The sequence below is a fragment of the Xenopus laevis genome, chromosome 2S (assembly GCF_017654675.1).
Source record: "Xenopus laevis strain J_2021 chromosome 2S, Xenopus_laevis_v10.1, whole genome shotgun sequence".
NCBI lineage: Eukaryota > Metazoa > Chordata > Amphibia > Anura > Pipidae > Xenopus > Xenopus laevis.
In genome coordinates this window covers 22,326,807-22,354,641 of record NC_054374.1, presented here as the reverse complement: position 1 = coordinate 22,354,641, position 27,835 = coordinate 22,326,807, and the positions used below count along the sequence as shown (strand labels likewise).

At 39.6% G+C, this 27,835-nt stretch overlaps 1 protein-coding gene across 5 annotated transcripts; it reads right to left on the bottom strand.

The window, feature by feature from the left end:
• Positions 1–1,949: 1,949 nt before the first annotated feature.
• sh3bgr.S (SH3 domain binding glutamate-rich protein S homeolog) lies at positions 1,950–25,049 on the bottom strand. 5 transcript variants are annotated; one of them, XM_018248912.2, is made up of 8 exons: positions 24,878–25,049; positions 19,662–19,847; positions 16,108–16,188; positions 14,553–14,609; positions 11,040–11,096; positions 8,486–8,542; positions 4,516–4,592; positions 1,950–2,195 (listed from the first exon to the last, which is right to left on the bottom strand). In XM_018248912.2, the coding sequence occupies exons 1-7, from the start codon at positions 25,046–25,048 to the stop codon at positions 4,563–4,565; spliced, it is 639 nt and encodes a 212-aa protein (XP_018104401.2). In that variant the 5' UTR covers position 25,049; the 3' UTR covers positions 1,950–2,195; positions 4,516–4,562. The 5 variants fall into 5 exon arrangements, with proteins under 5 accessions (XP_018104401.2, XP_041439368.1, XP_041439369.1 ...); XM_041583434.1 differs by lacking the exon at positions 8,486–8,542; XM_041583435.1 differs by lacking the exons at positions 11,040–11,096; positions 14,553–14,609.
• Between the last annotated feature and the right edge of the window lie 2,786 nt (positions 25,050–27,835).

Here is a 27,835-nt window from a genome sequence, read left to right as displayed (position 1 = left end):
CAAGGCTCTGTTCTTGGCCCCCTGCTGTTCTCGCTCTATACAACTTCACTAGGAAAACTCATTCAGTCATTTGGACTTCAGTATCACCTTTATGCTGATGACACCCAACTCTACTTGTCTACTCCTGATCTTTCTAATTCTGTCCTTTCCCAAGTCACAGACTGTCTTTCTGCTGTCTCCTCCTGGATGTCACAGCGCCACCTGAAACTGAACCTTTCTAAAACAGAACTCATCATATTTCCTCCAAGATCTTCCCCTGTCCCTCAGATATCACTCACCGTAAACAACACCACTTTTCATTCCACCACACAGGCACGCTGCCTAGGAGTTATCTTAGACTCTCATCTGTCTTTTTCACCACACATTCAAACACTTGCAAAATCTTGCCGTATTCAACTGCGCAACATTGCTCGAATACGACCCTATCTCAGTTCAGAATCAACTAAAACACTGATTCAGTCTCTCATCATCTCCCGCCTTGATTACTGCAACTTACTCCTCACAGGTATTCCAACAAGTCACCTTTCACAACTCCAATCTGTTCTAAACGCGGCCGCTAGACTCATTCATCTAGCTCGCCGCTCAACATCAGCTGCTCCCATATGTATGTCCCTTCACTGGCTCCCAATCTCTTCTAGAATCAAATTCAAATTACTTACACTCACATTCAAGGCCCTTAATAATGAAACCCCTCCCTATATTTCATCTCTAATCTCCAAATACACTCCTTCACGAAACCTACGCTCTGCTTCTGATCTTCGCCTCACTTCTCCTCTGGTCACTTCTGCCCATTCTCGTCTACAAGACTTCTCTCGGGCTTCTGCTTTTCTCTGGAACTCTCTGCCACAAGCTGTCAGACTTTCTCCTTCCTTCCAAACTTTCAAGCGCTCCTTAAAGACCCATCTGTTTAAAGAGGCCTATTCGTTGTACCTTAATTAATCATTGCTGTATCAAAAATGACAAAGTGTTTATATAATCCTAATGTCTCAATTGTACCCTAACCTTTTAGTTTGTAAACCCCATTGTACTCTGTAATCCTTGTCTGTTAGCCACCATTTATTCCCTGTTTGCTATAACTGCAGTAAAGCACTGCGTATCTTGACAGCGCTATATAAATAAATGATGATGATGATGATGATGATGATATAAACAAGCTGCTGTGTAGACATGGGGGCAGCCATTCAAGCACAGGATACACAGTATATAACATATAAGTACTACTATAGTTTATATAAACAAGCTGCTGTGTAGACATGGGGGCAGCCATTCAAGCACAGGATACACAGTATATAACATATAAGTACTACTATAGTTTATATAAACAAGCTGCTGTGTAGCCATGGGGGCAGCCATTCAAGCACAGGATACACAGTAGATAACAGAAATGTACTTCTATAGTTTATATAAACAAGCTGCTGTGTATATAAAATCATTATATAAAATATGGCATCTCTAGCCATGTTAATTTTTATTGTTTAATTTTCCTTTAATTTCAGCAATATGGTATGGTCCAAATGACCCTAGATTAAGAGATGGGAATATGAATAGGAGAGGCCTGAATAGAAAAATAACTAATAAAATGTAACAGCCTTACAGAACATTTGTTTTTTGGGATGGGGTCAGTGACCCCCATTTGAAAACTGGAAAGAGTTAGAAGAAGAAGGCAAATAATTTATAAAAACTATAATACTAAAATAAAACTATAAAAAAATAAATAATTGAAAAGTTGCTTCAAACTGTACATTCTATAACCTATAAAAGTTAACTTAAAGGTGAACTACCCCTTTAAAGACTCAATAGTTTCTTATTGTGCCCAGATACACTATCTTTGTAGCTGCAACTTTGTAGCCCACTTCCTACCTGCTAGTCTGCAGATTCTTATTGCTCTCCGGTTCTGTTTCAAAGCAAGTTACACCCGTTAAGAATTCATATAAAACTCTGAGCCTGTGTTAAAAATAATACAATGTTATATTGTCATTTTATTATAAAATTGCATACATAGCATCCTGTTTGTAAAAGATCTTGGGGAAATGCAAATAGATCACGTTGAATCCGACGTGGAAAACCCCTGCAGGAACAGATAGTGGCATCTTGGGAACGTTCTTCATTATTCAATGCAGCAGCATCCCAAAAAAAGGAATTTTATGGAACACTGTGTTGTATTCAGTTGTGTGGCACTACCTTGCCTGGGCAATCTGGAAGGAAAGAGATGTATTTCCTTATGTGTCATTATCAAAATAAAATCCAAGTACATTTATAGCTGGTCTAAATGATATGGTTTTTTTTTTTATCTTCTTCTGGTGGGGTCCAGGGTAAACCAGATTCAGCAACTCATCTAAAACTAAACTTATGGTTTTCAGAGCTTTCGGACTACAGTTTTCAGCTCATTTAGCATAAGGTGTAATATCTATACACATTACTCTACCCAACTTACTATACCTATCCCACAGTCACACTCCCATCCCATTGACTATTATCCACTGTTACTATAGGCACCATCTCTCCCTACTATACCTGCTATCCCACAGTCACACTCCCTTCCCAGAGACTATTATCTACTGTTACTATAGGCACCATCTCTCCCTACTATACCTGCTATCCCACAGTCACACTCCCTTCCCAGAGACTATTATCCCACTGTTACTATAGACACCATCTCTCCCTACTATACCTGCTATCCCACAGTCACACTCCCTTCCCAGAGACTATTATCCCACTATTACTATAGGCACCACCTCTCCCTACTATACCTGCTATCCCACAGTCACACTCCCTTCCCAGAGACTATTATCCCACTGTTACTATAGGCACCATCTCTCCCTACTATACCTGCTATCCCACAGTCACACTCCCTTCCCAGAGACTATTATCCCACTGTTACTATAGACACCATCTCTCCCTACTATACCTGCTATCCCACAGTCACACTCCATTCCCAGAGACTATTATCCACTGTTACTATAGGCACCATCTCTCCCTACTATACCTGCTATCCCACAGTCACACTCCCTTCCCAGAGACTATTATCCCACTGTTACTATAGGCACCATCTCTCCCTACTATACCTGCTATCCTACAGTCACACTCCCTTCCCAGAAAATATTATCCCACTGTTACTATAGGCACCATCTCTCCCTACTATACCTGCTATCCCACAGTCACACTCCCTTCCCAGAGACTATTATCCACTGTTACTATAGACACCATCTCTCCTTACTATACCTGCTATCCCACAGTCACACTCCCATCCCATTGACGATTATCCCACTGTTACTATAGACACCATCTCTCCCTACTATACCTGCTATCCCACAGTCACACTCCCTTCCCAGAGACTATTATCCCACTGTTACTATAGACACCATCTCTCCCTACTATACCTGCTATCCCACAGTCACACTCCCTTCCCAGAGACTATTATCCACTGTTACTATAGACACCATCTCTCCCTACTATACCTGCTATCCCACAGTCACACAGCTTTCCCAGAGACTATTATCCCACTGTTACTATAGACACCATCTCTCCCTACTATACCTGCTATCCCACAGTCACACTCCTTTCCCAGAGATTATTATCCCACTGTTACTATAGACACCATCTCTCCCTACTATACCTGCTATCCCACAGTCACACTCCCTTCCCAGAGATATTATCCACTGTTACTATAGGTACCACCTCTCCCTACTATACCTGCTATCCCACAGTCACACTCCCTTCCCAGAGACTATTATCCACTGTTACTATAGGCACCATCTCTCCCTACTATACCTGCTATCCCACAGTCACACTCCCTTCTCAGAGACTATTATACTGTTACTATAGGCACCATCTCTCTCTCTACTATACTTATTGGCCCTGGCTTTAGTCCAATGAATGCTGGGAATCATAGATGCTGTGTGTGCCAGTTTTATAGACAAGGAAACATTTATTTTATAAACTAGTATCTCTGAACTCCCAAAATAGCATCCTTCGATTCCATTTAAGAGATCCACCAACCTGAAAATCAACCATGATAAATGCACACACACAATATAATAATATTATTACTACTTTAAGATAAATCTGATTTAATGTTCACATCAGGCACATTTTTTAAAACCAATAGTATGAGAGGGGGGAAAAAAAAGTCAAAATCTTTGTTGATTTATTGGCCAGTGAAGGATTGGCACAAGCACATGTCTAGTGTTTGAAATGAGTCACTAAACATCTCCTGCCTCCAATCACCTTTATTAAACAAACACGTTGACTAATATCTTTGCTGGGATAAAGGAATTTTAGGAATGTTCACAATTGATTTGTCACTAAATACAGTTCTAACAGAGATGTCTCCAGTTGTACATCAGTAAACCGTCACTGTATTCTTCTATCTTTATAGATACTACTAGGGACCCTGCTCAATTACAGTCTGATGTGTAAGTTGACATGTCTGTTTATGGAATGAGAACTAAAGGGCTTTGTAAATGGAGTGACAGAAAAGCATAAAATAAAGAATTATGAATCAAAAAATGATACCTTGATATTTCATAAAAGTGAACTGATTTCAAGCGTTCTTCCATCTATTATTGCTCTCCTTCTTCTTCTTCTTCTACCTAAAAAGTGACAAAATGGCATTACCATGGACCAGTTTAGTGTGTGGGCAAATGAATTATGAGGGAACCGGAGCAGAGAACATCCCTATATACAGTTTCTTGTTCAAACATTTTGCTTTGTAGACACAGACTGTGTTTTTTTGTGTCCCTCAAAGACAAGGACACATTTGCACTAGAATGTCTTTATAGCTTTTTGTCATTTCTCGATAACTAGCTGCTGATTCACCAATGAAGCCGTTTCACACATTTTACTTAAATGATATCTTTATTGTCTTATGAAGAATATCAGCAGATCAGAGGATTTGACACTTTTGGTTTCAAGTGTTCCTTTGAGATCAAATGTTTCATCCTCCTCCCAAAGATCAAAACAAAGTTACAACACATTAAAAATACTGTGACATTGTCCTGTACACCAAAGAAAGAGGCTACCAATTATCAATACAGTTTCCCAAAAAATGTGAGTGCTGGAATAAACTGGAAAAAATTGTGAAAATTGGAAGAAAATTCGAATCATACAAATTTTTTAGATTTTCTACCTGAAAACTACAATATCTTCGGGACTTTGCCCACTGATATTATAAGATATTATAAGAATGTGATGTTACCAGGCCTACATATGGCCTTTTATCAAGCTCCACGGAGCTTGATAAAAGGCCATATGTAGGCCTCAAACGTTGCTGAACAGGTCTGCCAGAAAGTTTGAATAAAGGCGTATTTTAACTACGTGGTGCTGAGTTAAAGATTGTGTCACTGCCAGCGCTAGGCCAACCACACCGGGAGGGAGTTCCCATTACGAGTGGTTATGTTGGGACACACTATTTTAAATAAACCCAATAGGCTGGTTTTGCCTCCAATAAGGATTAATTATATCTTAGTTGGGATCAAGTACAAGCTACTGTTTTATTATTACAGAGGGAAAGGGAAATTATTATTAAAAATTTGGCTTATTTGAATAAAATGGAGTCTATGGGGCAAACTCACTAACCTCCGGAAATTCGCCAGCGACGGCTTCGCTCACATTGCCACACTTCGCCAGGTGAAAATTCGCCAGGACTACGCTAATTCACTAAAATGCAAAGTTGCGTCCAGAGCTCCGAACGATGGCGAAGTTTCGCTAGCGCTAATTCGGCAAGCAAAGCAAAGTTGCGCCAGCGTTGGTTAATTTGCATATGGCGGGAAGTTAAATTTCAATGGACGTATATGTTACACTACACAAGCCCAGGAAACCTTAAAAAAAATAAAATAGAGTTGTTATATTGCCCTACACATGAGCCCACTGTATAGTTTATGTGCCGTATGTTAGGAAATGTAGGGGGGAAGCAAGGTACCCTAAAAAAAAATCACCCTGAAAAACTGAAAAGTCGCCAGCGTTTTTTGGGACTTTTCTAATTTTTTTTGAGGAACTCCTATCTACACTATTGCACTTCACCTGGTCTGATCTTGCGAAGGCAAATCTGGCACAAGAGGAAAGTTCAGTAAAATCGTCATCTTAGTGAATTTGCGTAGTTACGTCCATTCGCCAGACCGCAAATTCGCTAGGCATTAGGGAGCAAAGTAGCGATACAGTCTATCTCCTTCGCTAGTGAATTCACGCCAGCGCCCATTAGTAAATCGGCGAAGTCCCGAAATTACATCACGCGTATTTTCACCAGAGTTAGTCAGTTCGCCCTTTAATAAATTTGCCCCTAAGAGACATGGCCTTTCTGTAATTCGGAGCTTTCTAGATAACGGGTTATTGGATAACGGATCCCATACCTGTTCACTACAAACAGGACTCAGATAATGAATAATAGAACCAGTATCAGTGGCTCGTTATCCATGGGCAATACTGTAATTAAATAAATGAGTGTGACAGGTGTCGGTAACAGGGAGACCGGGGAGTATTTATATAGCACAGGATACACAGTAGATAACAGATAAGTTCTACTATAGTTTATATAAACAAGCTACTGTGTAGCCATGGGGGCAGCCATTCAAGCACAGGATACACAGTAGATAACAGATAAGTTCTACTATAGTTTATAACAAATTGCTGTGTAGCCATGGGGGCAACAATTCAAGCACAGGATACACAGTAGATAACAGATAAGTACTACTATAGTTTATATAAACAAGCTGCTGTGTAGCCATGGGGGCAGCCATTCAAGCACAGGATACACAGTAGATAACAGATAAGTACTACTATAGTTTATATAAACAAGCATCTGTGTAGCCATGGGGGCAGCCATTCAAGCACGGGATACACAGTAGATAACAGATAAGTACTACTATAGTTTATATAAACAAGCTGATGTGTAGTCATGGGGGCAGCCATTCAAGCACGGGATACACAGTAGATAACAGATAAGTACTACTATATTTTATATAAACAAGCTGATGTGTAGTCATGGGGGCAGCCATTCAAGCACGGGATACACAGTAGATAACAGATAAGTACTACTATATTTTATATAAACAAGCTGATGTGTAGTCATGGGGGCAGCCATTCAAGCACGGGATACACAGTAGATAACAGATAAGTACTACTATATTTTATATAAACAAGCTGATGTGTAGTCATGGGGGCAGCCATTCAAGCACGGGATACACAGTAGATAACAGATAAGTACTACTATAGTTTATATAAACAAGCTGCTGTGTAGTCATGGGGGCAGCCATTCAAGCACAGGATACACAGTAGATAACAGATAAGTACTACTATAGTTTATATAAACAAGCTGATGTGTAGTCATGGGGGCAGCCATTCAAGCACAGGATACACAGTAGATAACAGATAAGTACTACTATAGTTTATAACAAATTGCTGTGTAGCCATGGGGGCAACAATTCAAGCACAGGATACACAGTAGATAACAGATAAGTACTACTATAGTTTATATAAACAAGTTGCTGTGTAGCCATGGGGGCAGCCATTCAAGCACAGGATACACAGTAGATAACAGATAAGTACTACTATAGTTTATATAAACAAGCTGCTGTGTAGCCATGGGGGCAGCCATTTATGCACAGGATGCAACGTGACCTTTCATTGTGCTCGAATGGCTGCCCCCATCGCTACACAGCAGCTTGTTTATATAAACTATAGTAGTACTTATCTGTTATCTACTGTGTATCCTGTGCTGGAATGGCTGCCCCCATGGCTATACAGCAGCTTGTTTATATAAGCTATAGTAGTCCTTATCTGTTATCTACTGTGTATCCTGTGCATGAATGGCTGCCCCCATGGCTACATAGCAGCTTGTTTATATAAACTATAGTAGTACCTATCTGTTATCTACTGTGTATCCTGTGCTTGAATGGCTGCCCCCATGGCTACACAGCAGCTTGTTTATATAAACTATAGTAGTACTTATCTGTTATCTACTGTGTATACTGTGTATATCAACTATAGTACAGTTTCCGAAGCCAACACACCAGTTGTACCAGTGCAGCACAACACTACATTATATTTTAATTACTTTGACAGACTTTTTTGGTGTTACTGTTCCTTTAAGTCATGGATGCACAGAATCCAGCATTGTAATGAATCTGAATAAAATGTAACTCTCAGCGAATCCTCAGCATAACGAGCATCTTCACTACCAACAGATCTTAGCTCAAGGGAACTTGGGCCAATTGTTATTTTGCCAGATCAGATTGAATTTAATATTTAGGCAAATGTTTTGCTGGAAATACAATTTGGTATTAAGGCAAATTCGGTGCATAATTGGTTAATTGATTCATTATAATACTCTGCTGTAAATATATATCTTCAACAAGCACAGGTCAGTTGGAAGGCATGCAACACCAAAATTCTTTAAATGTACATTATTCATTATTATAGTCATCAATATCAAGTTGTTGGTTAACAAACTGGTTAGACATTAAACAAGGATTATACTCATTTAAATTACAGTGCTCTCTTCTGCCGGAACCTCTTCGTTTTGCACATCAGTCGGTTCTTCTGGTTTCTGCACCAAACAAAGCCAAGAGATTTTATACATACAGTACTTGTTAAAGGGGTGGTTCACCTTTAAGTTAATTTTAGTATGTTATAGAATGAATTCTAAGCAGCATTTCAATTGGTCTTATTAATTTTTTTATAGTTTTTGAATTATTTGCTTTTTTTCTTCTGACTATTTCCAGCTTTCAATGGGGGTCACTGATAGGGTTGCCACCTGTCCGGTTTTGACCCGGACAGCCCGTATTTTGAGGGGTTGCCCGGGTCTATACTTCCTGCCCGGTTTTCCAAATAAGAAAACCGGACGGGATTCCCTTGATTGACACGGCTATCGGCCAATCGCTGATCGCCAAGTCATAGCCCCACCCACTGATGTCACTGGTCCGCCCACTGACGTCATAGCCCCACCCGCTGATGTCAAGTTTATTTTAGTGTAATTTGACTAAGGATTAGTTAAAATTCGATTCGAGTTTTTAAAAAAAAATTTAATTTTAAAATGTATCATGTACTCTCCCTTTAAGAATTCAAATTCGACTATTTACCACTTCAAACCTGCTGAATTGCTGTTTTAGCCTATGGGGGACGTCCTGGAATCAATTTGGAGTTGTTTGGTGGCATCCTGAAAGTCTGAGTTTTTTTTGGCTAAAAAACTTGAACCAAATTAGATTCGAATTTGATTCAAATTCTATTCGAGTTTGCAAGTCGATCCCATTCACCCGAACTGAAAATAATAGGTTTTTTTAAAATTTTCGATTAGTCAAGAAAATCAAGTTTATGGGAGTTCATGGGAGTTTTTATAAACTCCTATAAACTCTAATTTCAACCTTTTATAAATCTGCCCCTTAAAGTTAACTTAAATGTGAACAACCCCTTTAATAAAAATGTCTGACTTGGGACAATTTTTTTTATAAATCTTTCTCCACTATATTATTTTTAATCAGTTATAAACTGGTTTAACGGCTTTCTGTACTGCATTATAGAAACAATTGGGTTACCGTCAAGGTAGCAAAATAATTCAACGGCATGTTTGTGAATTTTAAATAAATTTCCCTAAATTTTTACAATTAAATTCACGGCTCATTTTTCACTGAATATAAATGTGCAAATAAAAAAATGATGCACCGCTAGCGTGGGATTTAATTGAAAAATGACGACATTTTTACAATTTCCATGACCAAAGAAAAAATAAAAAAGCAAAAAAACAGCAGAATTTTATGATTATGTCTTTGATCTCCAGCTGCGCTCAAAGAGTGACATCGATTCTAGTGCCAGAGTTTCTATTGTTAACTTCTGCCATCAAAGATATTTTTTAATGAATTTATCCGTTATGAATTTCATCTTATTACAAGTATGGGACATGTTATCACAGAATGCATGAGACCTGGGATTTTTTAGATAACAGATTTTTCTGTAATTTGGATCTTCATACCTTAAGGGGCACATTTACTAAGGGTCGAATATCGAGGGTTAATTAACCCTCGATATTCGACTATCGAAGTTAAATCCTTCGACTTCGAATATCGAAGTCGAAGGATTTACCGCTATTCGTTCGATCGAATGATCGAAGGAATAATCGTTTGACCTTCCCCATAGGCTAACATTGATGCACGATAGGTTTTAGGTGGCGAAGTGGGGGTCGAAGTTTTTTTTAAAGAGACAGTACTTTGACTATCGAATGGTCGAATAGTCAAACGATTTTTAGTTTGAATCGTTTGATTCGAAGTCGTAGTCGAAGGTCGAAGTAGCCAATTCAATGGTCGAAGTAGCAAAAAAACACTTCGAAATTCAAAGTATTGCCCCTAATTCTACTAGAAAATCATGTAAAGATTAAATAACCCCAATAGGCTGGTTTTGCTTCCAATAAGGATTAATTATATCTTAGTTGGGATCAAGTACAAGCTACTGTTTTATTATTACGGAAAAAAAGGAAATCATTTCTAAAAATTTCGATTATTTGGATAAAATGGAGTCTATGGGAGACGGCCTTTCAGTTATTCGGAACTTTCTGGATATCGGGGTTTCCAGGTAACAGATCCAATACCTGTACTTCTAAGATAGATGGTTATTTTGAATCAGTTCATTATATAACGAGATGCACAGAATCCAAGGTATGTATAAGGGTATTTGTCAAAAAGTCTAGAATTTGGGAACATTGTTGGGATCTAGTTTAATGACAGATTTTTCGGTGAAGTCATGGCAAGTGTACGTCAGATTCATCAGAATAATTCTGGTGCTTTTATTAGAGAATTGATCTGACACTTTATAAATTATGGATTTGGTGCATATTGCAGTATATTTTTCATTACAAAGCATTGAATTAATATGCTCATACAATTAGGCTGAAAAAAAGTCATTAGTTGAAAATTAGGAATTAAAACGCTTACTCGCTTCAACATCGTTCGGTTCACTGTATTTTCTGACAAATTAATTTCATTGCACCTATCCATTGGTTTGTTAATAAAAAAAGCTGGTTAGACATTAAGCAAAATGGAATACTCATTTATTACAGTGCTCTCTTCTTCTGGAACCTCCTCGTTTTGCGATACTGTTGGTACCGTCACTTCCTGCGCCGAAGAAAGCCAAAAGATTGAGCGAAGAAGGACAAGGTATCTTATTTTCCAATTCATTTTCAGATATTAGTTGTAAAATCAAATCTGATACAAGTGAGAATGATTGAAGCCATTTAAAGGGGAAGGAAAACTACTGAGACTGTTTATTGTCAATATATTAGTCATAATCGTGCAAGCTAGAATGCTATATTTATTCTGTACAATGCTTTATCATATCTGAGTAAACAGCTTTAGAAGCTCTCTGTTTGTTTAGGATAGCAGCTGCCATATTAGCTTGGTGTGAGGTCACTTCCTGTCTGAGTCTCTCCCTGCTTGTTCATTGTTCTGGGCTCAGATAACAAAAGGGGGGGAGGAGGGAAGAAGGAGTTGGAGAAGGAGAGAGGAGCAAACTGAGCATGCTCAAGCCTCTGGAGGTTTAAAGGAACTGTAACACCAAAAAATGAAAGTGTTTTAAAGGAATAATAATATAATGTAATGTTGCCCTGCAGTGATAAAACTGGTGTGTTTACTTCAAAAACACAACTATAGCTTATATAAAGAAGCTGCTGTGTAGCCATGGGGGCAGCCATTCAAGCACAGGATTAGGGATGTAGCGAACTGCCGTTTATGTGTTCGCGAACGCCGTTCGCGAACACCGGCAAAAAATGCGAACAGTTCGCGAACTGTTCGCGAACTTCGAACATCCGAAAATCGTTCGATTCGAACGATCGAAGGATTTTAATCGTTCGATCGAACGATTTTCGTTCGAATGGAACGATTGAAGCCATTCGATCGAATGATTTCATTCAATCCAATGGCTTCGATCGTTCGATTCGAACGAAAATCCTTCGATTTTAGCGATCGAAGGAATCGAATGGTCGAACGATTTTGACGCGAACGCCTATTAGCGAACGTCGCGCGACGTTCGCGAACTTGCGGCGGACGCGAACAGCCGATGTTCGCGCGAACAAGTTCGCCGCAGAACAGTTCGCTACATCCCTACACAGGATACTCAGTAGATAACAGATAAGTACTACTATAGTTTATATAAACAAGCTGCTGTGTAGCCATGGGGGCAGCCATTCAAGCACAGGATACACAGTAGATAACAGATAAGTACTACTATAGTTTATATAAAGAAGCTGCTGTGTAGCCATGGGGGCAGCCATTCAAGCACAGGATACACAGTAGATAACAGATAAGTACTACTATAGTTTATATAAACAAGCTGCTGTGTAGCCATGGGGGCAGCCATTCAAGCACAGGATACACAGTAGATAACAGATAAGTACTACTATAGTTTATATAAAGAAGCTGCTGTGTAGCCATGGGGGGCAGTCATTCAAGCACAGGATACACAGTAGATAACAGATAAGTACTACTATAGTTTATATAAACAAGCTGCTGTGTAGCCATGGGGGCAGCCATTCAAGCACAGGATACACAGTAGATAACAGATAAGTACTACTATAGTTTATATAAACAAGCTGCTGTGTAGCCATGGGGGCAGCCATTCAAGCACAGGATACACAGTAGATAACAGATAAGTACTACTATAGTTTATATAAACAAGCTCCTGTGTAGCCATGGGGCAGCCATTCAAGCACAGGATACACAGTAGATAACAGATAAGTACTACTATAGTTTCTATAAACAAACTGCTGTGTAGCCACAGGGGCAATCATTCAAGCACAGTATACACAGTAGATAACAGATAAGTACTACTATAGTTTATATAAACAAGCTGCTGTGTAGCCATGGGGGCAGTCATTCAAGCACAGGATACACAGTAGATAACAGATAAGTACTACTATAGTTTATATAAACAAGCTGCTGTGTAGCCATGGGGAAGCCATTCTACATTTGTTTACTACAATTATGGATTATGTACATCTTAAATAATTTCAATGTGATGCACTGTTTCAATTAGATATACATTATATATATATATATATATATATATGATTCCAACACACACACAATTGAAGCCTAATACAGTTATGGAACCTGTTATCTGGAAACCTTTCCCCTGAATGCTCAGAAATTCAGGAACCCATTTCCCTTAACTAAGCTCATTTAGCTCCACATTGATGGCAAAATAATCTTGTTTTAGTTGCCTTGAAGGAACAGTTCAGTGTATAAATAAAAACTGGGTAAATAGATAGACTGTGCAAAATAAAAAATGTTTCTAATATAGTTAGGCAAAAATGTAATGTATAAAGGCTGGAGTGACTGGATGTCTAACAGAACAGAACACTACTTCCTGCTTTTCAGCTCTCTAGTCAGCGACTTGAAGGGGGGCCACATGGGACATAACTGTTCAGTGAGTTTACAATTGATCCTCAGCATTCAGCTCAGATTCAAAAGCAACAGTTATGACCCATGTGCCCCCCCCCTCAAGTCACTGATTGGTTACTGCCTGGTAACCAATCAGTGGAAACCAAGGGAGCTACAAAGCAGGAAGTTGTGTTCTGTTCTGTTATGTTACACATCCAGTCACTCCAGCCTTTATACATTACACTTTTGGCTAACTAACTATATTAGAAATTTTTTTTATCCACAGCCCATCCATTTACCCAGTTTTTATTTTTATACTGAACAATTCCAAGGAAAACTATACCCCCAAAATACTTGAGCAACAGATTCAACAGAATCTTGTCATACCGTTATATATATTTAAGTAAATATTGACCTTTTACATCTCTTGCCTTGAGCCACCATTTGTGATGGTCTGTGTGCTGCCTCAGAGATCACCTGACCAGAAATACTTCAAATCTAACTGTAACAGGAAGAAGTATGGAAGCAAAAGACAGACCTCTCTCTCTGTTCATTGGCTCATGTGACCTAACAAGTATGGTTTGTTTGGTATGTTTGTGTGCACAGTGAATCATACGATCCCAGGGGGCTGTCCTTAATTTTTAAAATGGCAATTCTCTATTTATGATTACCCAATGGCACATACTATTAAAAACGTATATTATTATGAAAATGGTTTTACATGAAGGAGGGTTTTACATACAAGCTGTTTTAAGCAATATATCTTTATAGAGACCTACATTGTTTGAGGGGTATAATTTTCCTTTAAGGCAGTGATCCCTAACCGTTTTATTTTTAATTTCAGGCTTGAAGTTTTGGTTGCATAAGATGTATTGCCAAACAGAGGCTCCTGCAGGCTGCCAATTCATATAGGTGCTATCAGATAGCCAATCACAGTCCTTATTTGGCACCCCTTGGAACTTTTTCCATGATTGTGTTGCTCCCCAACTCATTTTACATATGTGGCTCACAGGTAAAAAATAAATGTTGGGGACTCCTGCCTTAAAGCATCTTGTTCCAAATGATGGACAAAAATCTAAAAGTCCCTAGCATTCCAGATAATAGATCCCATACAGTAACTGGCATAATGATGAAAGAGAAAAGAAGGTTAGAAAAAAAGTTGGTTAGAAACTAAACAAAGAAAATAATGATTACAGTGCTGTCTTCTGCTGGAACCTCCCCATTCTGCAAGTCAGATGGAACCTCCATATCCTATACCACAAACAAAAAGACATTAGCAGCATGTGATTGGTGATCAACCTCATTTTCTGTGACAATTTGTGACAACCCCTAAGGTTAGCTTCTCAACAGCTGCTCAGAGCCCACTGAGCATGTGAGTGTCACAGACACTTTCCAAGATGGTGACCCCCTGTGACAAGTTTGAAGTCCTGGATCATTGCTGCTATTGAGAAGCTGGAACTTTAGGCTGGTACAATAAGTTGTGTATATAAAATGTGGCATTTTTGCCATATTACTTTTTAGAGTTTAGTTCTAAAAACCTTCTCTTAGATCTGCACAAAACAAAATAAGTTCTGGAGTAAATTTTAACATAGGTTTGGAGCACTGGACGTAATAAAACTGGTTACGAGGCCCCATGTTACCTGTTAAGGGAGAAGCACTTGAAAGGGAAGCAAAAATCCCAATCATAACCCCTAGATAAAAATATCCTGAAAACTGAATGAGCTTCCAGCACCAAACACACATGGGCATACCTCCCAACATTTTGGAAATAGAAAGAGAGACAAAAAGATTTGAGCGAGACAAAATGTACTTGACCACACCTGTTTTGTAGCAGTGCAGTTGCCACATATTCTGGGCTTTCTGCCAAAAGTCAATTAAGTTTTAGAAACTTTGTATCATTTTCTGGCTGTGCAGATCATAGAGGAAAACAGGATATTTGGAAGGTTTGCATGGGCTGGTACAGGTCATATTACATACAGACTCTCAGCAGGGCCAAACCTTCATTTCCCAAACAACACTCCAGAATAAGATCATAATCCATTATCACTGGCATAGATCTGACGAAATTCTTAAATACAGATTAGTGATGGGCGAACTTATTCGGCAGGCGTGAATTTGCCGTGAATTTGCGCGAAACGCTCGCGAAAATTCGCCGGCCATCAAACAAAGCGGACGCCGGCATCAAAATGGACGCCAGCGTCAAAAACTAGACGCCGGCACCAGTTCGTGAATTTTTTGCCATTTTGTGAATTTCGCTGGAAATTCGATAATTATTCAGCGAAACGTCGCAAATTCGCCCATCACTAGTACAGATCAAATGTTAATTCAAGGAAAGAAAACTCAATAGACAACACTTAATATCATGTGCTACTTCTATAGCTTGACTGGCACACGGTTCTTTTTAACATCACAGAAGCTCATGACAAGAAAGCCTGATGGACAATTTACACACACATAATGGATTAAATGTCTATTAATTAAGCAATTAACATTTCTAAAATTAAACTCAGCCCTTGTGGAAAAATAGAAGATTAGAGCAGCGTTATTATTATTTATAGAGATTCATACATTATAAAATTAAGGGTAGTATATGTAGATAAAGCATGCAGGCAATATGTATGTGGGCAATACCAATAGAGTTTAGGATGAAAATATATCATGAAAAAATATTATCCAAAAAAAATGAAAAAACATAGCCCAAAACGTAAGCAATCCTATCGTGTAATGCAAGTGCAAGTCACAGACTTACCTTTTTACTTGGAAGTGGAGTTAATCCCAGGAACACAAATATTTCATTTCCTTCTTTAGCATCAAAGAACGATTCAAAGTCCTAAGAAGGAGTAAAGGTATTAATTATTCATTTATAACACTGAAATAAGGTAAGTGTCTTTAAGGGGGTTATTTATTAAAGTCTGAATGCCAAAAACTCGAGAAAAATTTTTTTACTATAAAATTTTTTTGCGATTTATTATACCCAGAGGATGGAAAAAGTCCAAATCCTAAAATCTGGTATATCAGACCTGCCGAGATTGTATATAAATCAATGTTAGAAGTCCCAAAGATATCCTGATCTGCGATGGGTTTCATGCAAAAATCTGAAGATTTTGTGGTTTTTTTGGTCGGAAAATCCCCAAAATTTGCATTTTCGTAAGATTTTTTTAGTTTTTTCCCGCACTGGAATTTTTCAGGAAAATGTATTAAAAAATAAGGGGAAATAACCCGTATATTTCAGAAAATAATTAGATAAATTTGGACGTGTTTGCGTATCCCTATGGGCTACAACGAAACCAACAGTCTTAATTTCTTGATTTGTTGAGCCAACAATATCAGTGGGATAAAGTAATACCCTTTTGAACAGTTATGAAATATATTCTGTATCTAAGACAAAGTGTACAGAAAGAGGCACCTAATCTACCTATGATTAAGTGCCAATGAAACGTGTAAGGCATTAGAGATATTTTTGGTTTTTAAAATATCTTTCCTGGTGACGTTCATGGTTTTTGAGCGCCTGTTCCCCATTTGTTTTGGTTGATGTTTTAGGGCTTTCCGCAACGCTTGCTGAGGGTTTGGGGCTGGATTTGGCGAGTTCTCATTTATAACAATAAGAAGAATTTCACCGGCACACAGGAATTGTAGTAGCAGGGCAAGCCCTTGCAATTTTATTATGCAGTAGTGCAACGTTTCGGGGTCACGCCCCTTTGTCAAGCATGCTTGACAAAGGGGCGTGACCCCGAAAAGTTGCACTACTGCATAATAAAATTGCAAGGGCTTGCCCTGCTACTACAATTCCTGTGTGCCGGTGAAATTCTTCTTACCCTTGTTGTGAGGCTGCCGATTCCTCTATCACTGGGCACCAGGATAAGAACCTTTGGGAGTGTGTGGTGTGCGGCTTCTCCATATTCTATTGGGAGTTCTCATTTATACCCATTATAATATTGTGGTATAAGTTTGGATTTCTTTGTTGTTCTGCATTTATAAATTTTCATTCTATACTATAACAACTGCAATGTTCTTTTTTCTTCATGCAAACTGAATAAAGTAAACTGGAGAATTGGGGTTTTTGGATAAATCTAAAGGTGGCCATACAGGGGCAGATTTAAGCAGACAATTTGGGAATTTTAGACCAATTTGGCAGCTTATCTCTTCTTATGGGCATCCCCAACTGATATCTGGCCAAAAATCTGCCAGATATGGATTGAGCAGGTTTGGTTTTCCCCTCTGATTGAGGACCGCATTGGCTAGTTGATGTGGTCCTCAACCCGTTGGCACCTATTCCCAATGTTGGACAGGGTGGTGGGACACCAGAAAAAAATCCAGTGTGCCATGGCCCTCATGGGCCCCACTGGCCCAGTCCCGGTCCTTGCATGGAAGCTGGAAGAGGCTTTTGACTTCCCTGCCTGGCACCCAGCATGGCAGAACAAAAAAGAAGGTAGGTGCGAGGGTTTGGGGGGATGTTGTGGCTCGGGGAGGGGGGCCAGAGGATGCTTTACATCTGGGGTAGGGGGCATGAGGAGGGTAGTGGTGGGCCACGAGGCAGTAGGCCCAGTGGGCACCAGGTCCTCCAGTCCAATTGCTGCCTATTCCCATTGTTGTAAACCAATCATTTGGCCCTACAGCTGAACAAATGGATTGGCCTGATAACACCCTGCCTTGACAACGAATATCAGGGGTAAGATCCATTTGTTTGGCGAGGTTGAGATCTTATAGTGTATGGCCACCTTAAAAACATGCACTAAATCTATCACTAATTGTTATCATTTACTATTTGACTTTCATCAATAGTAAAAAAATATAGCTTACAGAAATTTACCAAAAGAGAAATGAAAAACACTGGATATACTGTGCATCATTATAACCTGGCACAAGAGAGGTTAGGTTAAGCCTAGATGTCACTGGTCTGCTCAGTGTATTCATGGGCTTTTTTTGGTTTTTATTTTTTTTAATCTGGCAAGTAGATAATGAAAAATAAAAGTGAAACCCCTTCCCACTACTGCTTCATTGCTGCTATACTCATGCCTCATCTAATTATCCTAGACAAGTGCTTTTGTAAAAGCCGCCTAGAATTTTTTAATTCCCTGAGGGCAAACAGGACTCATATTTCTTTTGTTTGGCATCAAAACCAGAGAAATGCAGCAAATACCCTCCATGCTGTCCTCTGCTCAAAGAATTCCTGAGCAATCTACAGGAGATCCTTGGATTTATAGTTAAAATAGTTTACTGTCCCTGTTACAATTTGCTGTAATCAGAATCTTTAGTATCTTAAATGTCTGTTTTGTAATAATTAAGGTACATTTTGAGGATGATTAATTAATTTTATTTGTTTCCTGTTTTTCTGAAACTGTGGTGAAAAAAGCTTTAAACGATTTAAAAGTTTTATCCTGATTCTGTTTTTTTCTTGACTGCTAGCATATTGACAGAAAAACTAAAATCAGAAAAACTTGATCCCGTTAACTCAATTAGAAAAAAATTGACAGCCAACAAAAAACACTATTTAAAAAAAAAAAACTTGAATGATAAAATATGATGTTGAAGATACCCACCATAGACTTTTTCCAGTTTTATGAACATTTATGAAAAGCAACAAATGGGTTTGACAGTTACATAGTTAATTTGAGTTGAAAAAAGACCATCAACCCCTCCCAATGAACCTCATTCATACAATCACATAAAGGCATGGAAAATTCATGATTTGCAGTTCTGAATCACTGGAATAATAATGAACCATTAAACTAAAGGGCCACTTTGCACATTAAATAATAAAGAGACCCTCTTGTCTTAGTAAGAGTTGGCCAACTTTCTATGCTATAGGCTGATCATCTCATATACAACTTTATCCATGGACTGGATTATATGAAGATGAAGTCACATAAATGCAGTACATCTGGTTGTAGTCATAATATTTCTTGTATGTACCCTTTTGTACAACCCCTCAATTGGGGAGAGATATATATTTTCATATATTTTCTTGATCACCATGACTATTTCTATTCACAAGCACATGGGTTCCTCTTTCCCTTAACACCTTTTTCGGGAGCTATTCTATTGGCCTGTTTCTGTAGATATAGACCGGTGAAGGTTACTTCATGTAATAAGTAATATATAATTGAAAGATAATATGGATGTGACAAGAATCTGGCACCATTGAAACATCTGGGGAACATGGACACACCTCTTTAACTAAAATAAAGGTTATTTAGTATGTTCCAGATGCACCATCAAGGTCTGTTCCTTGTTATTTGTTTCAACAAATAGAAAAACAAAATCTTTGAAGTTGAATGAAGGTCTGAGAGGGTCACTCCTTACCCCACAATACAGTTCCTCATTGAAAATTTGGGGAGGAAGAGGTATCCCGTTCTCCGGTTTCTTCTCCCCAGGTACGTTCTCCCTCATCCATTGCCGATTGTCATCATTACACGCAATATCCTTTTGTTCAAAGTCAATCCGGTTGGCCTCCAAAAACCCTACTACTTCTTGTTGTTTCTTTTTTATCTGTTGGTAAGAGAGAGAAGAGCCGAGAACTTTTTATCTTCTTAACAATCTCTTATCAATGTATTTATAGTTGTATCTGGTTGAAACAAGAATTCATCTACAATAAAGCACACAGCTATGTTTCGAGGGAACACATAATAATCATCAAATTTACATTTGTATCTCAAATTCTTACAAACACATCTTGCATATAGGTGAAATTGGACCTGATTCATCAATTTACCTGCATAATGCAGTTCCCACTCGGTCAACCACAAATTGTGTCAACTCTGCCCCAGTCTGGCTATTGGTTGCTGTTCATGGTAGAAGTATTTGTACAGATGTAAACATGTTCATTTTTAGATTATCAGATGCATCAAGATGCATTTCAGATGACAGACACCTACAGGTCTGTGCACCTTAGGGTTCTGTCCTGTAGAGCGTACAGTCTAAGTGGATGGGTAGCTAAAAAATTGGAGGGGAAAAAGTGTGCAAGGTGAAGGCATTGTCCAATAGGTACTAGAACTAGACTAATGTTCTAGTGCTCCAAAAGGTAGACTTTTAATTATTAGGTGAAGAGCTTGAGAGAGGATTCCTTAAGGAGGAATTCAGGGATGGAATGACAGAGGTAAGGAGCAGCAAGATAGAAAGGTTTGAAACAAGAGGTAGCAGTGAATGTTCCTTATTGGTTATGTGTTCAAAAAAATTATTTTGTGCGCACATTTTAAACTTGTGTGCGCATTTTTAAAAACTGTGTGTGCAGGTCAGAATAAATGAGAAATGTTATATTTTCACACAAAATTCTTTGTGTGCACCACAATTTATGGATGTGGATGGTCTTGAAGGAACTCTGAGAGGATGACCAGGAATATACAGTGAGATACAAAATGTAGTGAGGAGTGAAGGGCTTTGAAAGTTAGTAGAAGGATTTTATATGCTATCCTTTAACAGGCAGCCATGCTAAGGATTTTAGTTGCGGTTGAGCAGGTTCCCTCTTAGGATAGAGCAGAAGGATCCTGGTAGTGGAGTTTAAGATCAATTGGAAGGAAGAGTGATAGGAGTCAAGAAGACAGGTTAGAAGCAGATTGCAGTAGTCTAAACGGGATAAGATAAGGGCATGGATTAGTGTTTTAACTGTTGTTTGTGAAAGAAATCGCGTATCTTGGCTATATTGTGGAGGAAAAAGCAACAAGTTTTGGCAGTATTATTAATATGGTTAGAGAAGGAGAGAGACTGATTAAAGATAACCCCCAAGCAGTGTGCTGAGTTAACCGGGTTAATGGGCATGCCATCAATAGTAATGAAGAAAGGAAGAGTTTGGCTAGGTTTGGGTGGAAAGACAATGAGTTCAGTTTTGGCCAAATTGAGCTTGAGGTGGCGTTGGTTCATCCAACAGGAGATAGCTACTTGGCAGTCAGCGATCTGGCTCTGAACATCATCAGTTAAGGAAGGGGAGTAAATATATCTATAACATATAAGGTCTCCTAAAGAGAGAGTGTAGAAGGAGAACAATAAAGAAGCAAGTACAGAATTCTGAGGCACTCCCACACTATGATGAACAGGGAGAGAGTATTTGTTAGCAAACGTAATAAAGAAGAAGTGGTCAGAAAGGAAGGAAGAGAACCAGGATGCAGCTTGACCCCAGATATCAATTGAATGGAGAATTTGCATTAGAACAGAATGGTCAACAGCATCAAAAGAAAAAAAAAGCAGAAGATAAATCCAGGAGAATGAGAATAGAGTAATGTCCTTTGGCCTCAGCAGTCTGGAGACTGTTTGCAAATAATTGGCCCATGTGTAGCCATCTTTAGTTATACATTATTCCCTGGTTATATCTGGGATGTCATTGATGCATATTTCTGCCCAACAGGTCAAGGGAGGCCAGTGTACACTCACTCAAGGGGAGCAAAACCAAACTGCAGCTGGGCTCCAATCATTACCTACCCTTGTTGTGCTTTTACACTCACTCTATAATAAAGGTATGGGATCCAGTGGCGTAACTACAGAGGATGCAGACGCAGCGGCTGTAGGGGGGCCTAGGAGGTACAAGGGGCCCCATGAGGCCCTAATTAATGAGCAATTTCAACATATATTGGTAGAACAGGCCAACCTCTGGATATGTTGGGGGCCTAAAATGAATTTGCTGTGGGACCCAGTAACATCTAGTTATACCACTGATGGGATCCATTATCCAGAAACCCGATATCCAGAATGCTCTGAATTATGGGAAGGCTATCTCCCTCCATTTTATCCAAATAATCCAAATTTTTAAACTTGATTTATTTTCTCTTTGTAATAATAAAACCGTAGCTTGTACTTGATCCCAACTAAGATATAACAAATTCTTATTGGAAGCAGAACCAGCCTACTGGGTTCATTTAATGTTTTAAAGTTTTTTTTAGTAGACTTAAGGTATGCTGATACAAATTATGGAAAGATTCCTTATGTGGAAATCTCCAGGTCCCAAGCATTCTGGATAACAGGTCCCATACCTGTAACTGTATAAATTCCAGACTAGACCCTGTATCAATAAGAGTTACGAGCCTAAAGCTTTATTTTGCACTGCAAATATAAATGACCTTGGTTAAACAACAAAACAAATTATTTAAGACTATAACACAATCTATCTTTTATATTAGATGTAACTGGGGCCAACTCTTCGCACGCCCCGGCCCCAGCCGCAACCCCCTTCTACCTATTTCTTCTAGGGGCGTGCAGGGTGGGTGACCAGGGAGTAAGGTTGGAAGCCGCAGTAGGCTTTGTGCCAGGATCGTGTCTGGGCCATCTGGGCCACCTGTTTTTTTCAAGGTGTCCCGCCAACCCAGTCCGACCCTGACGGCGTCCTGCCCTGCATCTCTGGGGAATGCAGCCCTGTTGAGGTGGCATGTCCTGTACATTAGATTCTTGCTCATCTGTATAGTGTGCCTTATGGAGACCTGTAACATTGGTGGCAGGAGAATCGGTAAACTCTGAGCACCACTGTTTTCTGCAGGAAGGCAAATGCCCCTTAGAGCTTATACAGCAAGCACAGCATGCACATTTACTAATGCTCAGAATAGAACCAGTGCAGGAGGTGCAGAATTGCCCCCACTTAAATACCAGCTCTTCTGACCATTTCTTTGCAGCTTTACTGGTTATGTACCTGCACTTTGCACCAACTTTGATGCAAAAAGGTCAAGTGACGTTATGCTCTGGACCAATGGCCACCTGTACCTAACAACTGCCCCGACCAGGCAGTAAGTACAAGGCCCTCTCTGCAATGGAAATGCACAACCATGTCCCACCTGTCTGCCACTCCTTCCTCCACAGCTGCTATAATTTACTAACTACATCTTCTACAGGTATGGGACCTGTTATCCAGAATGTTTAGGATAAATTTGGATCTTAATATCTTAAGTCTACTAAATTATTTAAACATTAAATAAACCAAATAGGCTGGTTTTGCCTTCAATAAAGATTAATTATATCTTAGTTTGGATCAAGTACAAGCTACTGTTTTATCACTACAGAGAAAAAGGAAACCGCTTTTTAAAAATCTGGATTATTACCATAAAATGGAGTCTATGGGAGACGGCCTTTCCGTAATTCGGAGGATTCTGGTTAAGGGGTTTCTGGATAATGGATCCTATACCTGTAGTTAATAAATTGTGCTTTCTTTATTGCCTCCTAATCTGACCTGGAGAAAGCTCATTGCACCGTTGAAACGTTTGCGTTTGTGAGTCGCTATTTCTGTTGTGCCATAAAAGTGTGTGCGTGTGGCTCAGATACAGATTACTTAATCATATTTAGATGGTAAGCTCCTTTGGCCAGGGCCCTCTTCACCTCTTGTATTGGTTACTGGTTATTGTATGGAATTCTGTAGGTTCAGAGACCCATTTAATTTAAAGCAGTACCTGATGATAATAATAATAATAATAATGATACTCATAGCTGTTGTTATGGATCTGAGGGCCCAGCAATATTATTTTTTCCCTGGGCCCCAGCAATGCTTGGAAGCAGCACTTACAGTTGCAGAAAAACCTATCCCTAAGGAATGTCTCTGGAAGTGTCTCTGTGTCCCGTGCGATATCTCTCAGAGCGACCCTGATAAAGCCGTCTTTTGAGAGGCTGCGAAATGCAAGGCACCAAGTTATGTGAGATCAGTTGTCAGGCAGGGATATATAAGGAAACTCGCCTCCCTTCCCCCTGCCTACCGTCCCTTCACCATCTCAGCTGGTAACCCCTCGCCCGCCCCTCAGCCTCCCAAATACTTTCTTCTGAGACTTCCAGACACAGTATTAACTAAGAATATATGTGACGTGCCTTTATTTTCTACTTATTCTTATTTATCAGGCACCGAGCAGATTCCATAGCATGTTTGAGGGAAATGGCCCTTGCAGGCAAAATTTAAAAAAAACCTTTACATTTGAAAAATGCTAGGGGGGGGGCTCTTGGTAACGCTGGAAACCAGGTGCCGGGAATACCCCATTTCACCTGTTGGCTGGAATGCTGTAAGTTGCATTATAACCGCTGGAAGGCCGCTGTTACATAGTTACATAGCTGAGGAGGCTTCAAAAAAAGATTCAATTTTATCAAGTTACATTTTTTACCCAATGCTTTGGAGGGGAAAAAGCTATTTTTTCAGGCTCTATAAGGGCAACCCAGACACTACTTTACTGGACAGTTCTGATGTATTATCTGAAAATAATAATAAATCATTTTTATAGACATCTCTTTGCCCCATAAGTGCTGGGGGCCCATTGGGAAAAGAGACGTAATTGCTTTCCCTTATCCAGGTTGCCCTACAGGGGTGATGATCCCCAAACAATGCAGTGTTTTGGGGGAAGCGACGAGCAAAGAAATAACCAAATGACAACATGAGCCTTTGCCCTTACAAGCCGATTCCTTAATGCATTATCATTTCAAAAATACATGTAACCCAATGGGAAGATTTAACATATAATCTGATTTTTAAAAATTCCTTTTTCCTATTTCCCAGTTCTTGATTGTAGCCTTGATGCATTTCCAAGCACGTGCACCAGTATCAAGGGAAAGAAAACCCTCCAACTTACCGCAGTGGATCCTGCCACGGTAGCCACAAAGACGTTAATAACCATTTTGGCTGCAAGAGGAGAGGGGGAACCCACAGATCCAGACAGACAGAGTCCCAGCACAGTGAGTCCAAGCACAGTGCCTGTGAGTCTAACCTGCTCTCTGAGCCATGGACATTGCAACTTGATCATTGGTTTGAGGATATTTTGGGAACAGGCAGCTGGCACAGCGATAGGCTCAGAGAGAGACATCTGTTGTGACTGCTGCTTATCACTTTAGGTTGGCCTGATGCAATCCCTAAAAGGAAAGAGAGAACAATAAACCAATCAGCGCATAGTTGATAGGGACTATTGATTTATAGTGCTAGGGTGTTTGGCCCAGTTATAATTAGGGAAGCCCCTGGAAAAGATATGGAATATAGCATTATAATACACAAAAGCCATAAATATCCGGTAAATGATATCCTTATTAGTGATGGGCACATAAATTTGGCAGGTGCGAATTTGCAGCGAATTTCCGGGTTTCACCACCGGCGGATAAATTTGCGAAAGTTCAGACGCCCATTGACTTTAATGCATTTAGACAAAATAGGTGCGCGTATAACAATTGTCGCAGGCATCGAAATTGAAAATAAATTTGACTGCCATTGACTTCAGTGCATTTTGCAAACTTTGTAAACGGCTTTTAGTGATGTCATCAGTTATAAACAGAGCCAAGTGATGTCATTTTTGTCACACGACTCACAAAAATGTGTATATTATAATAAGTAAAGCACGCCTTGTTGAAAAATATGAGGATATTAGAAGTCATCATGGAGTTCCATGACCTGTATAAAATATATGGTCATGGATTTCCTCTGTTACTTATAATATCCTTATATTTTACAATAGGGGGTACTTTATTCAGGTACTTTATTCACTATATACAGGCATGGGATCTGTTATCCAGAATGCTCGGGACCTGGGTATTCCAGATAACGGATCCTTCCATAAAGATATAATTAATCCTTACTGGAAGCAAAACCAGCCTCTTGGGTTTATTAATGTTTACATGATTTTCTAGTGGACTTAAGGTATGAAGATCCAAATTACAGAAAGATCCTTTATCCGGAAGACCCCAGGTCTCAAGCATTTTGGATAACAGAGACTCTATTACCCCCTGGTCTATGCGGCCCCACGTCATCTATCACTTGATAATGGAACTGACTAACTGAATGTTTCTGTTCTTTAAAATGTAGGGGCAGAGATGTTGCTTTATCTGATCTTTTATCTTTTGCCTTATTTCCCCCACATAGGCCAGACCAGGCCACAAGAGCATTTTATTAAATACACCATGTAAGAGGATAATATGTCCTGATAGGAATCTTACGTCCACTGTGGGGGTGGGTAAAAAAGATCCTTTTGTAATGTTGTTCCAATTAGCGCAACTAAGACAAGGGACAGTACCTGCTTTTGGCTGGCCTAGAAACAGTTGTCTCTTCTGTTGGAACAGGCCAATGTCAGCCCTGGCCCCATGATGGCTCTCGCACCGCCCGCAGCGTCACAGGCCCGCCCCTCTGACATCATCGCTCCGCCCCCTGCCTGGATCGTGGGCCACGGAAAGGTCTTTTAACCCCTTGGATTCCACAGATTGGACTTTTCTGCATACATCTTCTTCCTTGGTCCCAACTCCAACCTACTAGAGCCACTCGGCCCTGACAAATTACTCTTTATCAGGCTGCTTATTAGAAGAAAGTAAGTGCATTTGGGACAGAAAGGTGGTAAAGTGTGCTTTTTGTCTTGCCTGCTGAATAGAAAGACTGGGGACAGAAATTTGGGAAACTGAAAAAAAAGGATGGGTTCACTGGGTACAAAGAGATGGTAAAATTAACTCTTTTTTGGCTGCTAAACAAATATGGGTGCATTGGGGACAGAAAAGTGGCAAACTGTAATCTTTTCCCTACAACTGAATAAAAGAAGATGGGTTCACTGGAGACAGAGAGGTGGAGAACTGAACTTTTTCCTGGTTGCTGAACAGGCGAACATGGGTTTACTGGGGATAGAGAGGTGGTGAGCTGAACTTCTTTTTTGGCTGCCAAATAAAAGAAATGGGTTCACTGGTGATAGAGAGGTGATGAGCTGAACTCTTTTTTCCAGCTGCCAAATGAAAGAAGATGGGTTCACTGGGGACAGAGAGGCTGTGAACTGGGCTCTTTTTTCTAGCTGTCAAATAAAAAAATATGGGGGCACTGGGGACAAAGAGTAGATGAACTGCTCGATAAAAGAATATAGGTGCACTGGGGAATAAGTGTTAGTTAACTGAACTCTTGTCTGCCTGCTGAATAGTAAAAAAAATGGGTGCACTGGGGACACTAAGGTGGTGAAGTGTCCTCTTTTTTTCCTGGCTGCTAAATAGAAAATGATGGATACATTGTGGGCACAACTTTGTTAAACTGTGGTCTCTTCCTGACTGTTGGATATAAGATGAGTTCAGCATGGGCAAATAGGTGGTGAACTGAACTCTTTTTCCTGGCTACAGAATTAAAGAAGATGGGTGCACTGGGGACAGAGAGGTGGTGAGCCTGGCTGCTGAATAAAAGACAATGGGGGCTTAAAGGGCAGAAAGGTGGTGAACTGTGTGTTTTCTCTTGACTGTTGCTGGGCGCAGATAGGCGATGAACTTAATTCTTACCTGGCTGCTAAATCGAAAAAGATGGATGCAGTCGGGAGGGGACAATGAGGTAGTGAACTGTGCTTAAAACCTATGCTAAGAACTTAGCTGGAATTTACATGGTGATGGGTTATGTACTGAGTAGTCTGACACTTCATCAGAGGAGGCACAAAATGCGTTAGAGAGAGAAGCTCAAGGGTCGTGGAGCACTGAGTTACCTCTGTCCTTTTTGCTTGATTTTTTTATTTTGTTTATATCTTTACCATTAAAACTGATTGTTGTTATGTAGTAAGTGGTCGAATCAGTTCCGAATCATACCTAGAATTATA